This window comes from Vicugna pacos, chromosome 12, assembly GCF_048564905.1.
Source record: "Vicugna pacos chromosome 12, VicPac4, whole genome shotgun sequence".
Classification (NCBI taxonomy): domain Eukaryota; kingdom Metazoa; phylum Chordata; class Mammalia; order Artiodactyla; family Camelidae; genus Vicugna; species Vicugna pacos.
Genome location: NC_132998.1, coordinates 59789880 through 59804000, shown reverse-complemented (window position 1 = coordinate 59804000; position 14121 = coordinate 59789880). Strand labels below are relative to the sequence as shown.

General features: G+C 44.9%; 1 protein-coding gene across 1 annotated transcript; it reads right to left on the bottom strand.

Moving 5' to 3' along the window:
* Positions 1–316: 316 nt before the first annotated feature.
* RBX1 (ring-box 1) lies at positions 317–13252 on the bottom strand. The gene is made up of 5 exons (XM_006207117.4): positions 13097–13252; positions 11087–11165; positions 6184–6254; positions 3232–3317; positions 317–507 (listed from the first exon to the last, which is right to left on the bottom strand). The coding sequence occupies exons 1-5, from the start codon at positions 13172–13174 to the stop codon at positions 495–497; spliced, it is 327 nt and encodes a 108-aa protein (XP_006207179.1). The 5' UTR covers positions 13175–13252; the 3' UTR covers positions 317–494.
* Positions 13253–14121: the final 869 nt, after the last annotated feature.

Below are 14121 nucleotides of genomic sequence, written 5' to 3'. Positions count from 1 at the left end.
AAGCAACATGTCATACACAAAGTTAACATTTGTACAGTGGTTTTACAGTTTGCAAAGCCTCTTTCTGTGCCCACGTGACGCCATTTAGTCCTTAGCAGCCACTTTAGAGAGGAGGAAGGCTCAGAGCAGAGAGGAGACCTGCCCCAGACTGCCACCAGTAACCAGGCTGTGGACCCGGCTTCCTCAGGACCAAGCCATGTGCTCGCAGGACGGCTCTGCTCTGGTTCTAATGAACAAACACCTCACCTTCCAACCTAGGAAGAGGGGACCCTTTATTTATGTTCACTTTTTTCACGTACACAAGAGACAGCATCTGTACTGGAATCCAACGGGACTTTTATTTGACACAGAATACAATACGGATGCAGGAAGAGCAAACTGAAAAGACAAAGCAGAAAAGACACGGTTCTATCTAATTTATAATTAAGTAACAGGAGGGCAAGTCGTTAAATGAATAACGAAACAGTTGAGCTTGATGGAAGAATTCTCTTGTTCTAGTGCCCATACCTAAAAGACAAAGTAAACTAATGAACTCCTTAGTATTTCCAGTTTGAGACTATAAAACCTGCTTAAATATATCAGCAAATTTGGTTAAGACTTTGAAAAGTGACCACAAGTGTGTTCCAAGCCTGGGCTGGTTTCATCGCACCGACCTTGCTAACATCTTACCGACCACTCACTTCTCAGCGATGGTCCCCCCCCCCCAAACAATGCCCTGGGACCCAACTGTACCCTAGGACTCTCCCTCCAGTTACCAGACAGATGCGGGGCAGCAACAGGGAGCCGAGAGGCATAAGTCAGAGCTGCTGGTTGTGAAAGGGAGCTCCACCTGTTGGCCCCAGTCAGTGGCTCAGATAGCTTGAACTCTCGGCCTCCCCCACCAGCGGAGCAGTCCATTTTTACCTCGGCTCCAGTACTCAGGCAAGTTGAGGGTAAGGCAAATACAGAAAATAGTAATGGACCAGCCTTCAATTTAAAAATCCACCACCAGTTCCAATCATAGCCCTGCTTACATTCAGTGCTGAACTGTGGAACAACTACGTACGGATTTCAGGTCCAGGTTTCTGATTTCCCCAGGTGCCAAAATTTGGCTCTAACAAGATTGTAAACAAGGCCAGGAACTTTCTTCTACATATAAATAAATGGATTTCTTGAATACAAAACCCTTCATTATTATCTCAGTATTTTGTCATGGTTCTTTTTGGGCTGTTAGCCTCTGATTAAGATACTCTGTTCTATGAATGGAGACCAGGGCACCAGAACTGTGCGTCACTGCTTTAATCATGCCAAAGGACCACTAGGTTCTTTAAGCACTTCTCAGAAGAAATCCACTTAAATATTGTTTAAGAAATTCCTCACAGGGTAGAGCTCCAGTATGTGTTAGTGGGCTGGAGAATAACCCAGAAGCTGCCAATCAGATTAAAGCATGCTGTAATTTGTTTCTCATGAATTTGTCTTCCCAAAGCACTGACAACCATGGCAAAGGCACCAGCTGGATAAAGCGACAGTCCCGAAGCCCAACAGGAGGGAACCCTCGCACCCCCACTCCTGAGGCTCCGCCCTCGGCTGTGTAACGGGCTACGTGAGGCAGTTTTGGTCCAAAGCGGAACCCTGAGCCTGCTCCAGGGCAGAGCCAATTACAAAAGCCTCTTGAAAACTTACGAAACTGTTTCTGCCTTGACATGTTACATGTCATGGTTCCACTCAGAACGCAAGCTCCCCAAGGATAGGGAAGGACTGTCTCAGACATCCTTACATCTTACACGTTACTTAGCACACACTCTGCTGACTGGAGTGCAATGGTATGAGTCAGATGCTGAGTACTTGGCACATTTCTTAAATAACCGTACCAATAAGGAATTTCTTAACACTTCACTAACTAAAGATCCCTATTCATTGTTTTTTAAACACAAGAATATCCTATTCGTCAAAACTCATATGTAAGTAAAAATCCCCCTTCCCATTAAAAATTTGACAAAAACATAAACAACAACAAAAAAAAACAGAAAAAAAAATTTGATAAAGAAAATCAAAGTTCAACAGATGAAAGAGCATTCCACAGAAAAATATGACACATAAAAATATATGAAAAGTAGCCTTAACCTTCCTCAAAATTTTTAAAAATGCAATTGAATACTAATTTTCACCTGTCAGAGTGGCTAAGATGGAAAAGTGAGAACTTCTGCACTGGCAAGGAATGGAGAATGAAGCATTCACGCCACTGTTTGTAGGGAGTGTGAATTAGTCCATATTCTTGGGAAAGGAAAGTCTGACACTATCAATAAAAACACACACTCTTCGAGCAGGAACTCCTCTTTTGGGAATTGGTGCTACAGATGTACTCGAACATACATACAAAGACTCATGTGTAAGGATGTCCATCCCTGCACGTGGTTTCAACAGCGAAAACCCGGAAACCCAACTGTCTATGAACAGGGACTGATTCAATAAATAATGGTAATCTACACTAAAAAAATGCTCTGCAACCATTAGAAAGGAGAGAGTTTGATATGTGTGGATATGAAAAATCTCCAAAATGTATGAACTGAAAAAGCAAAGTGAATTACTGTATAGGATGCTCCTATTTACGTTAAGAAAAAAATCCTATGCATATCCACTCCATGCAGGCTAGTACACGCACGGAGACCCTCGGGGAAGCAGCAGAGAAGCTGTTGCTGACGGTACCTCTGGGAGAGGGGTGAGGATCAGGTGAGACTCGTTTTCTGTGTACACCCTTTGACCATGTGAATTTCTGAAAATCTGCCATGTCCTGTTTTATTTACATAATAACAATGATAATAATAATAATTTAGTTGCGATAGCCATAAATGTTACATCAGAACTAATGAGCAGGAGATAAACCAGTGAAACACTGGTGGGCAGAATTCTAGCCCAAAGCAAAGATACCAGACATCAGTTAGCCCCTGCGGCCTTACAATGGATGTGATTTTGGAAATAATTGATAGTTTGCAAATCCTCATATTTCCTACTTTTTTAGACCCTAGACGGTAAGGAAACTTCAGGCTGCAAGCTTCTAAAGTTGGTCTCACCTTGTGCATTTTCCACACAGACGGGTCCTTGTCTAACGAACCCAAAGCTAGTTTATGACACAAGGCATGTTCTGCGTCTCCACCTTCTAAGACTATGCAGCCTCCAGCCCGAGGTGAGTCAGAGAATGGCAGTGACCACAAAGCCCAACCTTACAACGCCAGAACAGCCGGAGACACTTACTTTTGGAATTCCCACTCTCTGTTGTCCAACGGACACACCTGCCGTGTTTTGAGCCAGCGGGAGATGCAGTGGAAGTGAAAGGCATGCTGGAAGAGAAGACACATTTTATTAAACACACTTCTGTGCAAGCTCAGCCATCTACTGACTGCGTCTCAAGGGCAGCGGGTGGTCACACCGGGCTGGAGGAGAACAATGGAAGGCGACAAACCGCGGGAGACAAAAGGTCCACACCTGGTCACACCTTGGTTACGTATGAGGATACGTCCAATGAAACACTGGTTGGAAACGTCATGAGTACAAAAGGAAGAAGTTATATAGGCACGTGGTGGATGTTCTGGCCGTGAGATCTCCTTTTCTCTCAAGGGAAGATGGGTTGGGGCTCCTTGGTCCTGTTCGGCCTGGAGAGGGGTTTACCTTCCTTGGACACATGCAGGGAGGCCCTCGATCCCTGGCAGACTTTAAACGCCCCCCCTTCTTGGTCCCCAGCTGCCCTCCCTGCCTTGGAGAAGAGGAATCCCAGGACCAGAGGCTTCTCCTTGGCCCTTGGGAGTGCACCTCCCCAACATTTCCACACCCAGCTCAATTCTGTTTAAAGGTCTTTACTTCCAGGTTTACTCATACATGTATTGATATTACAAAAGCTGGGTACTCAATAAAGCCTTTAATGGGTGAGGGGCTCTGTCTTCAAAGGGAACAAGATTAAAAAATTCGGGTAAAAGGAAGTATTATGATGTGCATGCAGCACACAAGCAGCTGAAAGCACCAAAGGGCTTTATTTCACCATCAAGACAGGAAGTAAAATGGCAGAAGTACCAAGAATACTGGTAACCGGCAGGGAGCGAGGAGCTGGCTTTCAGATTTGGGGAAAAGGAAACTCCACGTGCGAGTTACTGACACGCAGATGCTGATCACACCACCACTGCCCTGGACGTCTGTTCTCCGCCCTTCTGCTCACGTGTCTCAGTCTTACCAAGACAGAAGCAGCAAGCAACCCCGCATCCCATCCAGGAGGGGTCGGCTGAGGTGGGGACAGGGGAGAAACGCTGACACCCCGACAAGACAGTGAAAGCTTTTCAGGCTTGATTTGGTAACAGCCTCGAAGTCTGGTCAGTGCATCTCCCAAAACATGCGTGGGACTTAAAGGAGAATCCTAACGTGGATTATCATTTGTGAACTGTACTTTGACAAAACAAAAATAGAATTCAGTAATGAAGACCAGAACTGCACCTAGTGTACTGGGCTACTCAACAGGACACACGCTCCCAGAGTGGCCGCCTCCTGGAGGATCCCCGTCCTCCTGACGCTCATGCATCTCACCATGAAGAAGAGAAAGAACATCTCCTAAAGGCAGGAAGCTGAGGCACTGCCCCAGTTGGTGGAGACAGGCTCACCTAAGGCCATTCTGGACACCCTTCCCCTCCCAACTCCCCACCAGCTCAGAAGACGGAGGGAAAGGGGGCTGCCAAGAAGGCTGGTGACAGCATCCCCAAGCGTCCTGCTCCCAGCTGGCTCCTGTTAACAATCTAAGACATACCACTGGGTGCACTGAGCAGTCTCTGATTAGTGCCTCACACTTTACACGAGGTCTGTAAACATCTATGACCTCAGCTGAGCCTCCAGCAACCCTGGCAAGCCAGCACGACAGGTATCATCTTCATTTTACAGACAGGTAACTGAAACCCAGGCGAGCTAAGGGACTTGCCTAATTCACGGGGCTGGTGGAGAAGACCCAGGACTAGAAGCCAGCACTAGGCCAGAGGTTTCCGGCCCACCACGCCGGCTCTTCGTGAAGGCAGACTCTCTGAGCTAGACCCCCTTTTCTCTCCAGCACAAAGGGACATGGTTCTTAGTGTCCGCCTGGATGCCAGGGAGGGCAAAGAGCCCAATGGGTTTTATTTCCTATCCCCATAAATGACAAATGCTGTCCTTTGGCCAACATACACTACTGTGAAACTGCCAAAGGGCCTGGACAGCATGAAGAAGGTGCCACCAGGTGTGGGTGGGGAAGAGAGCCTCAACCTGATGGAGAAAGTACTGACAGCTACCCTCTCCTCAGGAAGCACCACCACCCCAAGTGGATATTTATTTATATTTATTAACAAACACACCTACTATGGGCAGCAGGTGTTCTAACTGCTTCTTAACATAAAATCATTTCATCCTGATTGAAGTCTATGCAGTCTGCTATCAGCTCCATCTCACATGAGGCTTATAGAGGACAACTCCCTGCCCGAAGTCACCTAATAAATAAGTCACAAAGCCAGGGAATGGCGGTCTGACTCCAGAGTCTTGACGTCTCAGGCCTGTGTCATGCTGGGAGTCCTCTGTCCCCTTGGCACAGGACGCCTGGACAGGACAATTTTAGCTCATCTGACTGGGACTATGGCGGTATAAGGATGAATTTTTAACACATGCTAGAAATAACATATTTGATACTTGTCATCCTTCACAGCTGTCACACCCTGTCCGTTCAGTCCGACCGTGCTGCACAAAACATTTCTGGCATGAGCTGTGTTTTAAAAAAAAACCCAATCCTAACTTAGTACATTTGTCACACTTAACACACACATGAACACTCAATTTATTCACCGAACTTCGTTCCACAAGACACCTGGCCTTTAAAAAAAATCTGTTAAGAAAGTAAAGATTTCCACTAACAATATTCCAAAGACTGTGCCATAGAAGGCAACTCCCAAAAATGAACCCTCAAAATGTTGCCGACAAAAGTGGGTACACTTTATAATTAAGACAAACTGGTGCCTCTGCAATAATAATTCTTACCCCATGACAGGAAAATAGTACAATGATTTAAAATCATTTTTAATGTTTGTGTACCTTGTGGGAGAAAGGTGGGCTAGTCATTTTTTTTCCTAGTGATTTTCAAGACTGGTAAAGCAGGGAAAGTGGTAATATGTTTACAAGCCATGCTGATAGCGAAAGATGTTTCCTTACGTTACAGACGCCCCACGCCACGGTGCACTCTTCAGAAGTAGCAGACGCCTGGTTAGCTTGACATTCTATGCCTGTGGGAACAAGAGCAACATGATCACGGGACCCCAGGAGCAACAGCCTCTGAGTCTACAGCCACCCTAACTGCATAGGCACACGGTAACATGGCTGGGGTGGGGGTGACAGTATAAACCTGAGCAAAATCTCAAGGGGTTAATCATAATTGTTTTTTAATGAACGTGGAAAGGGGTGAAGACAGAGGCAAAGAGATGACTTAACAGCATGCTTTACAATCTTCCTATCCTCGTTCAAAGACAGAGTGGCAAAGGAAAAGGCACCTTTTAATTCTGAACATAACCTGACTTGTCCAAATGAAAGTGATTCCTCCTAACTTGGTAGATTTATTAAATTCTTAAAGCCACCACATAACTCTCACTGTTCCAAGAACTGGCATCTTCTCCCTGTTCTTGGTGAATGCTTCCTCTCAGGCCCTTACGACACCCAGGTCTGCCCACAGGAAAGCTCAGCTGGGTGACAAGCTGCAGTCTCTAGAGGAGTCAGGCAGGCACGTGTGAACCGGGACAGAGCAAGGAAGAGGGCGTGAAGAGGCCTGGGACAAACTGCAGCGCATGCTCTGTGTGGCGTCAAAACTCAAAGTCCTTAAAACACTGTCAGCACAGCAAATCTGTGAGGCCAATGGGTCAGAGATTTGGGGCCCACGACCTAGTGATGCTCACTGCCCCTGCGGTGATTCTGCCTGGTGAATAGAGCAAATCACTGCAAAGGTACCCAAACGTCAATTTCATAAGGGAGGAAGTGGGGGTGCTGGAAGGAAGCAAGGACGAGCAAAGCTCTATTGGGGATAAATATTCAAAGAACAAGAATTACTAACGTGTAATCTGCTTTCTCTGAAGGTGGTAACTAAATGGAGTCTCCCATCTGAAGAATAAAAAGCTTCAGGAAAGACTATTTAGGAGACAATTACTGCAAACTTCAACAGGTGAAAAATAGTAAAACTGTACAAAGTATGCTGAGATGTTAATGGGGGTATCTGGAAGAGCTGTCCCATGATTTTTTTTCCCGCCCTTCAGAAGAATGAAAGGCAAAGGGTCCGAAATCACAGAACTTGCTTTTGCCACCCAGGTTCACACTACAAAGAGAATTAACTAATCTTCCTTCTGATAAAGGTGGATAATCCAGGGTCCACGCAGTATATTCAAGAGTGTACTGGGGCAGTGAATGCACCATATTCAAAGAGAGGGCAGAGAAAAAGCAATGTGATGTCCTTCAAGTTGGATCCTCTCATTTAGATGAGGACAGTGTATTAAAGAAATTAGCTAAATAAGAAGCACAGTAAATAACAAAACACATTATCATGTCTAAATTTTCCTAGGTCTATGTATTTTTAAGGGGCCGTCTTTCTATGCCAAGTGCAAAGTAGGCTTTCAGTATTTGAACAAGCAAACAAAACCACTTCTATAAGACAGAATGAGGGCCAAATATGTATGTATTCTTTATCAGAAAATTCCTAACAGAGAACAAAAATATATTGTATAGCACAGGGAATATAGCCAATATTTTATAACAACTTCAAAGGGAGTATAATCTCTAAAAGTATTAAATCACCATTATGTTGTACATCTGAAACTAACATAATACTGTAAATCAACTATACTTTAATAACAATAAAAAACCCCCAGAAACATATGAGAGACAGGACTGCAACCTAGAACGTCAGCTAAAAAGGGATAAAGCTTAAAAAGTGACTTAACACGAGTGTACAACGTTCCCAAGCCAAAATGCTTTCAAGCTTTTGGTGCAGAGAGTGAGTACAGGGTTCAGTCATTAGTTCAAACTGGGGAAGAAACTGTTCACTGTCAGCCTAGAGCAGACACACAAGCAGCATGTAACAGGTTCCTGTCAGACCCCTGCAAAGACAGACGTTCGTTTCATGCGATTTATAAAGCCTGAGGACTTTCACACTTCAACACAAGAGCATTACAACCCAAGGACTCCCAAGGAAGCACTGGCTTCTTCTCAGAAGTGAACAGGTTTCACACTTGAAAATATCGATGGACCTGTGGTTTTAGGAAGAGACTAACTTCTTATGGGCAAAGGCTGAGACTAAGCACCTCTGGCTGCCTCCTTCATCTGGAACAAGATTACCTGAGGCAACAGAGAAAATTACGAGCAGATTGCGTATTTCAGCAACTCTTCAAAACAACCAAGAAATGGGGCAACACAAAGTAAGTATGAAGTTACAGTAGGAAGTGTGTATCAGTTTGGATTTCAGAGAGGAAGTCTTCAGACCAAGAATGCTTTGAGGCGAGTCCAACTTGAGTACAGGCATAATCACTCTTATTTATTTACAGCCATGTATATAATTATGCATTTAATGCCAGACCAGCATTTATTAGAGAATGGCCACTGCTAAGTCATTTTCTTTCTTTTTTTAAATTGAAGTATAGTCGATTTAATGTTGTGTTAATTTTTGATGTATAGCATAGTTATTCATTTATATATATATATGTATATATACACACACACTCTTTTTCATAATAGGCCATTACTAGGTATTGAATAGAGTTCCCTGTGCTGTAAAGTAGGACCTTGTTGTTAAGATTCTTATTTTCATCTTTAACAAAAAGTCTTTTTACAAGAATCATTACTCATGTATTTTTGAAAGGAAGACAAGCCCAGTTGTGGTAACCAGATTTTTCTTTAGTGTCTGTAATAAGCAGAAGGATATATTTCTTAAGGGTAAAGACCTGATCTCAGTCACTGTTTTCTTCTGGAGCCTAGCAAAAAGCCTAGAATATAAACAATCATCAAATGAATAAAAGATATGACTTGAAAATACTTTCATAATTGTTATAGGAATTTAATGTTCTACTTCTTCATCTGATATTTAAAACATATGATAAAGCAGGTGTCTAACTAAAAGCCCACCCTGATGCCTCAAGCTTTCAACAGTAAGAGAAGACAGAGTATCAGTGATCTTTGTCTGTCACCATCTTTCCAAGAAGTGCATTTTCTTGCATCCAGAGACACACAATGACTTAAAACACAGAGGTTAAAAAAAAAAAAAAGCCAGGACTATATAAAATCATTAATTATTTACAGAAGAGAACCCCAAGAAAGTAAAATTTCCTCTGGGCACAACTCCTTGTGGAAATGCACAGCAAAGAAATTGGCAAGCAAGTAATCAAAAACCCCACCCATGCACATTTAAAACCGTGCATGTGTTTGTCAGTGATGGATTCCTTCTGTCTATGTTAAACATCATGGTATCTGCTGATCTGCTCTGACTGTTGTGTGAAAAGGTAAACAGGGTTGAAACTCAAAGAAACCAAGGTCAATAAACTGCCAATACACCCCATGATTGCTTTCCAACACAAAATATTTGATTTGCGCTTTCCAGGTTGCAATGATCACAGACTATTCCCTTATTTTGTTTTTATTATTCACTGAGCAAATATCTAGTGAGAACCTATTATGTACTGGACACTAGGCTAGATGTTGGGGATACAGCAGTAAATAACATGGACTTAGAAACAACCAACTAAATTAAGTGACTGCTATAAAGGAAACTATAGGTTGTTTTCTTGGAAACATTTAACAAAACTCTCATAGCTTGTGTCTGTGTGTATGTAAGTATGGTCAGGGAAAACATCATTGAGCAACTTCAAGGTGCGATCTGAAGACCAACTAACGGGTTAGTTCTGCACTGTCCAATAAAGCAGCCTCACGTGGCTATGAGCACTTGAAATGTGGCTACTCTGAACTGAGATGTGCTGGGAGTGTAAAATACATTTCAAAGACTTAGTACAAAAAAAAAAGTAAAATATTTCACTTTAAAATACTGATTACATGTTGAAATAAAATTATTTTGGATATAGTAGGATAAATAAAATACAAATTATTTCATTTAACTTTATTAATGTGAGTGTTAGAAAACTTTAAATTATGTCCGTGCTCGCATTTGTGGCTTACATTTAGATGGGACAGTGCTGGGTCAGACAAAGATGGGGGGAGAAGAGGCGGAGAATATTCCAGCAGAGGGAACAGGATACTTAAAGGCTCTAAACAAGAGCATGGACACTTCAAGAACAGAAAGAAAATCAGAGGAACTACCAGAGTAAGCAAGAGAGTGGCTAGAGATAAAGCCAAGGGGGCAGGCAAATGATTTAAAAAATAAGTTATAATTTCAACTCTAGAAAGGTGAAATTTCTTTACCCCATTTCTGATCTAAATTACAAACCATTTTAGTATGTGGGTGAAAAAGTAACTTCAGCTGTTCCTGGTAGGATCAACATTCTTGCCCTTATTACTACAAGGATACTAAAGTCCATCAACAGCTATAATCAAACCTACTATGTATTGACCACTATGTGTAATGAAATATGTGGAAATTTACATGGGATTTCTTTACAGCAATTAAATGTCTATTTAGATATTGGCAGTGATGTCCTCTTAACTATATTTGAGCCTAACACTGAAAATCCATACTCCTTAGGCTTCTTTTCTTCATAAATCTTCCTGAGCAGAAACTAGTTCCAATAGAATATTTTAGCTCAAGTTAATTTTCTTTCTTTCACTATTTCTGCCTGTGCGTCTGAGATGAGGAATAGAGAAGAGAGAATCAACAGTACCTCTGTGTCCACAACTCATTCTAAATGTGGCCTTGCCATCTTTAGACTGAGTAGATTTATTCTGAGATGGGTACGCCTCCCAGGACATCATGAAAAACTACTTTACTTCAAACAAACCAACGGACTAGATGCAGAAGACCCCAAATGCTCTGACTGTACTTTATCTCCTTGTGAAGAAGAAAATTGGTCACATCAGGATAGCTGCAATCTCTGTAACCTTCTCAACTTCCTCCCGTCCCCCTCCAATTACTTACAAAGATCCATAATGTGGTTCCTGCAGATGGCACAGTTATCAACCACAATATCCCAGGCCCAGAGGGCTACTGCATTCCACTGCAAAGAGAAAAAGGGGAAACAATGCACTCTGCTCTCCTTGTAACACAAGGATCCACATACACATACACACAGTCTCACTCTCTCTCTTTCCAGTTTTACGCTGCAGTTCTCATCTTTTTGGCCACAAGGACCACCAAACAAGAGAGCTTCTGGATATTACATTACTCTTATTTATTATTTCAGACAGCAACAGTAGGCTACACGTATGCTCATCCCCATTCTCCAAATGTCTTAAGTATATGAACACAGAAATGAATGTCATCTTTTAATTTGATTTCTTCCTACAGCTTTAGTCAGTCCTATCAGTGTAAACAAATCAAGAATAATTTATAAGTACCTGTTTTAGGTTTAATAATCACAAACGTGAATTACCATGCAGGTTACCCTGGCAGTTGCAGAAGAGCTCAATTTCTGCATAAATAAATATCTGCTCTTCAAGGCAACTTGGAAGCAGAAATGGGAAGGTGAAAGCTAGGAACAGAATGAACTAAGATGATGACTGGATCATAAAACGGGTAATCGTGGGATAAGCTGGATAACTAATTATCCAGTGTCAGTACACAGAACAAGGTCATCACTAAATCTTGTAAGATTACTTCACAACAAACTCTAGAATTCACTAGAATTTTGTTTAGCTCCAATCATCAAATAAACTGATGTTCTCAACTTTTAGATGTTCCGACTGTTACATTTCCTTAAGATAATTTCCATAAGTTTATCTAAAAGTGGTTATTTAAATAATTCAGCCTTCTGCTTTGCAATTATAAATATTCCAAACTCCCTTTCATCCACTGATTTGGTGCCACTTCCCAAACCTTCATCTCTCTCAAGCCTAATTCTCAGTGTCTAGTAACTTCTTCAGCACTTTTCACCCGAGAGCCTCAACTTGGAGGAAAAAATCCTACTCTATTCTTCAATATGGCTGCTGGCTGTAACTGAGCATGCAGTGCCCACAATGAAACGCCAAAAAGCACTAGCGGGGGAAGACTGTCAGGGTTTAGCCAGATGTTCCAGGAAAAACATCTTCACTGTTTCAGTCTTCATTTTCGATAGATCTGTTTTATCTTTGGTGGGAATCGACACTTTTCTCCCCATCTGCTGGCGAACCCCTAATAAAGCATTTCTTGTAAAAAAGACACGTTTCACATTTCGGCTTTCCCACTTTTACCAGGTCGTTCGTAACTAGTACTCAACCCTCCCTAAATGACACAAGATTTAAGCTCGCATTTTCTTTTTAACAAATTTCACCATGCCTTTTTTTGTTTGTTTGTTTTTTTGGACAGGGGCATTCTGGATATGACAACAGGACTGGGGCGGCTGTGTGACAAACCAACAGATCTCTCAGAAGAGACAAGAGTTACACTCGAGATACTTTAACTCGGCAGGGGCGAGGGCCAGACAAGGCTAAAAGGCTTCAATTAGACGAGGACCGGGTCGGGATCCCTCAGAGGGACCCGAAGCTTCGGACAGGGGCGGGGCACGGAGATCACCAGCCCGAGTCCTCAGAGGCCTCCAATGCGGTAGGACCTCAGGATCCCGGCTTTCGCCGCACTGCCCCATCCTCCACCCACCGCAGCGCTCCGACTCCCCCCTCCAACCACCCCACCCTCTCCTTCCCCACCCCTCCACCATTCCAGTGACAGCTCAGGCGCTTGGCTCCTGCAGCCAAGTCTCAACCCCGCGTATCTCAATAAGCACCTCCGTGATTGGCCCCCCAGCCTCCTACCGAAACCAATACTGCCATTGATAGTGGACTGCAGTCACGCCGATCAACCCTAAGACCCGCCCCCCGGCTTCCTTTCGTGGTACCCGGACCCAGGAACGCCCTGAAATGAAGCCCTTTCCTCCGCGCCTTGGTCATCCTCGGGCCTGCCAGCCAGATCCGCGCCTCTCTAGCTTCCCTGAGGAAGGCGCTGGCGAGACCCAACCTTTTTCACTTCAAAGCGCTTCTTGCCCGCGCCGCTGTTGGTGCCGCTCGGGGTATCCACATCCATCGCTGCCGCCATTTTGGAAACACACGGTCTGTCGTCCGGCCACTGCGCCTGCGCGCCAGCGCAAGCCTCGCTCCCCCGCCTCCCGCCCCGGCGTCTCCTCCCGCACCCCACCCCTTACTGGCGCGCGAGGGGCAGGTTGGGGCGGAGCATGTGGCCACGCCTCTTAAAGGCGCTGGCGCTCGTGCCACCCCCACCCCCCTCCACCTACCCCGCGTCGGCGGGGAGGAGGCGGCGGCCGGAGCGGCTGGGGCGGGGCCGGGTGGGGCCGGGTCGACGTGCGAGTCGGGTGGAAACGTTCGAAAGGACTCGCTCGCGTAGCCCTCCCCCGGGAAGCCCCCGGCCACACTCCCTCGGCTGGGGCGGCGGCTGCTTCCTCTGCCTGGGCCGCGACCTGCAGCCCCGGCCCCGCCTCGCTTTCTCCGCTGCCGTGCAGCTCCCGTGCCCGCGGGTCCTCGTCGCGTTCTTCCGGGGAAGTAGCGAGGGTGGGCGTCCTGCCTCCTGCAGCCAAAACCCAAGACCTCACTCTGGTCTTCCGCAGATCCTGAGCCGCTTCGGAGCCCGGCCCGAGGTGCTAGCCTCCCTGGGAGGCCTGAGGCCGGGAAGAGCCGGGGCCCTGGCACCGTTTGGTTTCCTGATTCCAATTCGGGAAGTACTCAGGATTCGATGGGGAGGCCGGAGCTCCCCCAGTGCCCTCCGCAGGGCCAAGTTGAGCAGGCATTCTCCAGCTTTGCTTTCACCTGCCCACCTGAAATAGGTGGAGGGAGGAGGCTTAGGAGCCCGGGTGAAGCCATCCCCAGACTATCCCAAATACCAGTCCGACCTGGAATGGCTTTGGGTTAAGGGTCACGATTTCAACGTCACTCACTTGAGCACACATTTCCCATTCATCAGTTGGTCATCTAACTATGAGGTCCTTTCTCCTTAATTTTCGATCCTCTTTCAGTTGCTGTACTTCTATT

Bases quoted from the DNA above. Each gene is read 5' to 3' on its own strand.
- RBX1 (XM_006207117.4), bottom strand. From the start codon at position 13,174: ATGGCGGCAGCGATGGATGTGGATACCCCGAGCGGCACCAACAGCGGC. The intron at 11,166-13,096 runs GTTGGGTCTCGC...TTCTCTTTGCAG, and splicing joins AGCGCTTTGAAGTGAAAAAG to TGGAATGCAGTAGCCCTCTG. The intron at 3,318-6,183 runs GTAAGGAAACAT...CTTCTCTTCCAG, and splicing joins TGGCGTGGGGCGTCTGTAAC to CATGCCTTTCACTTCCACTG.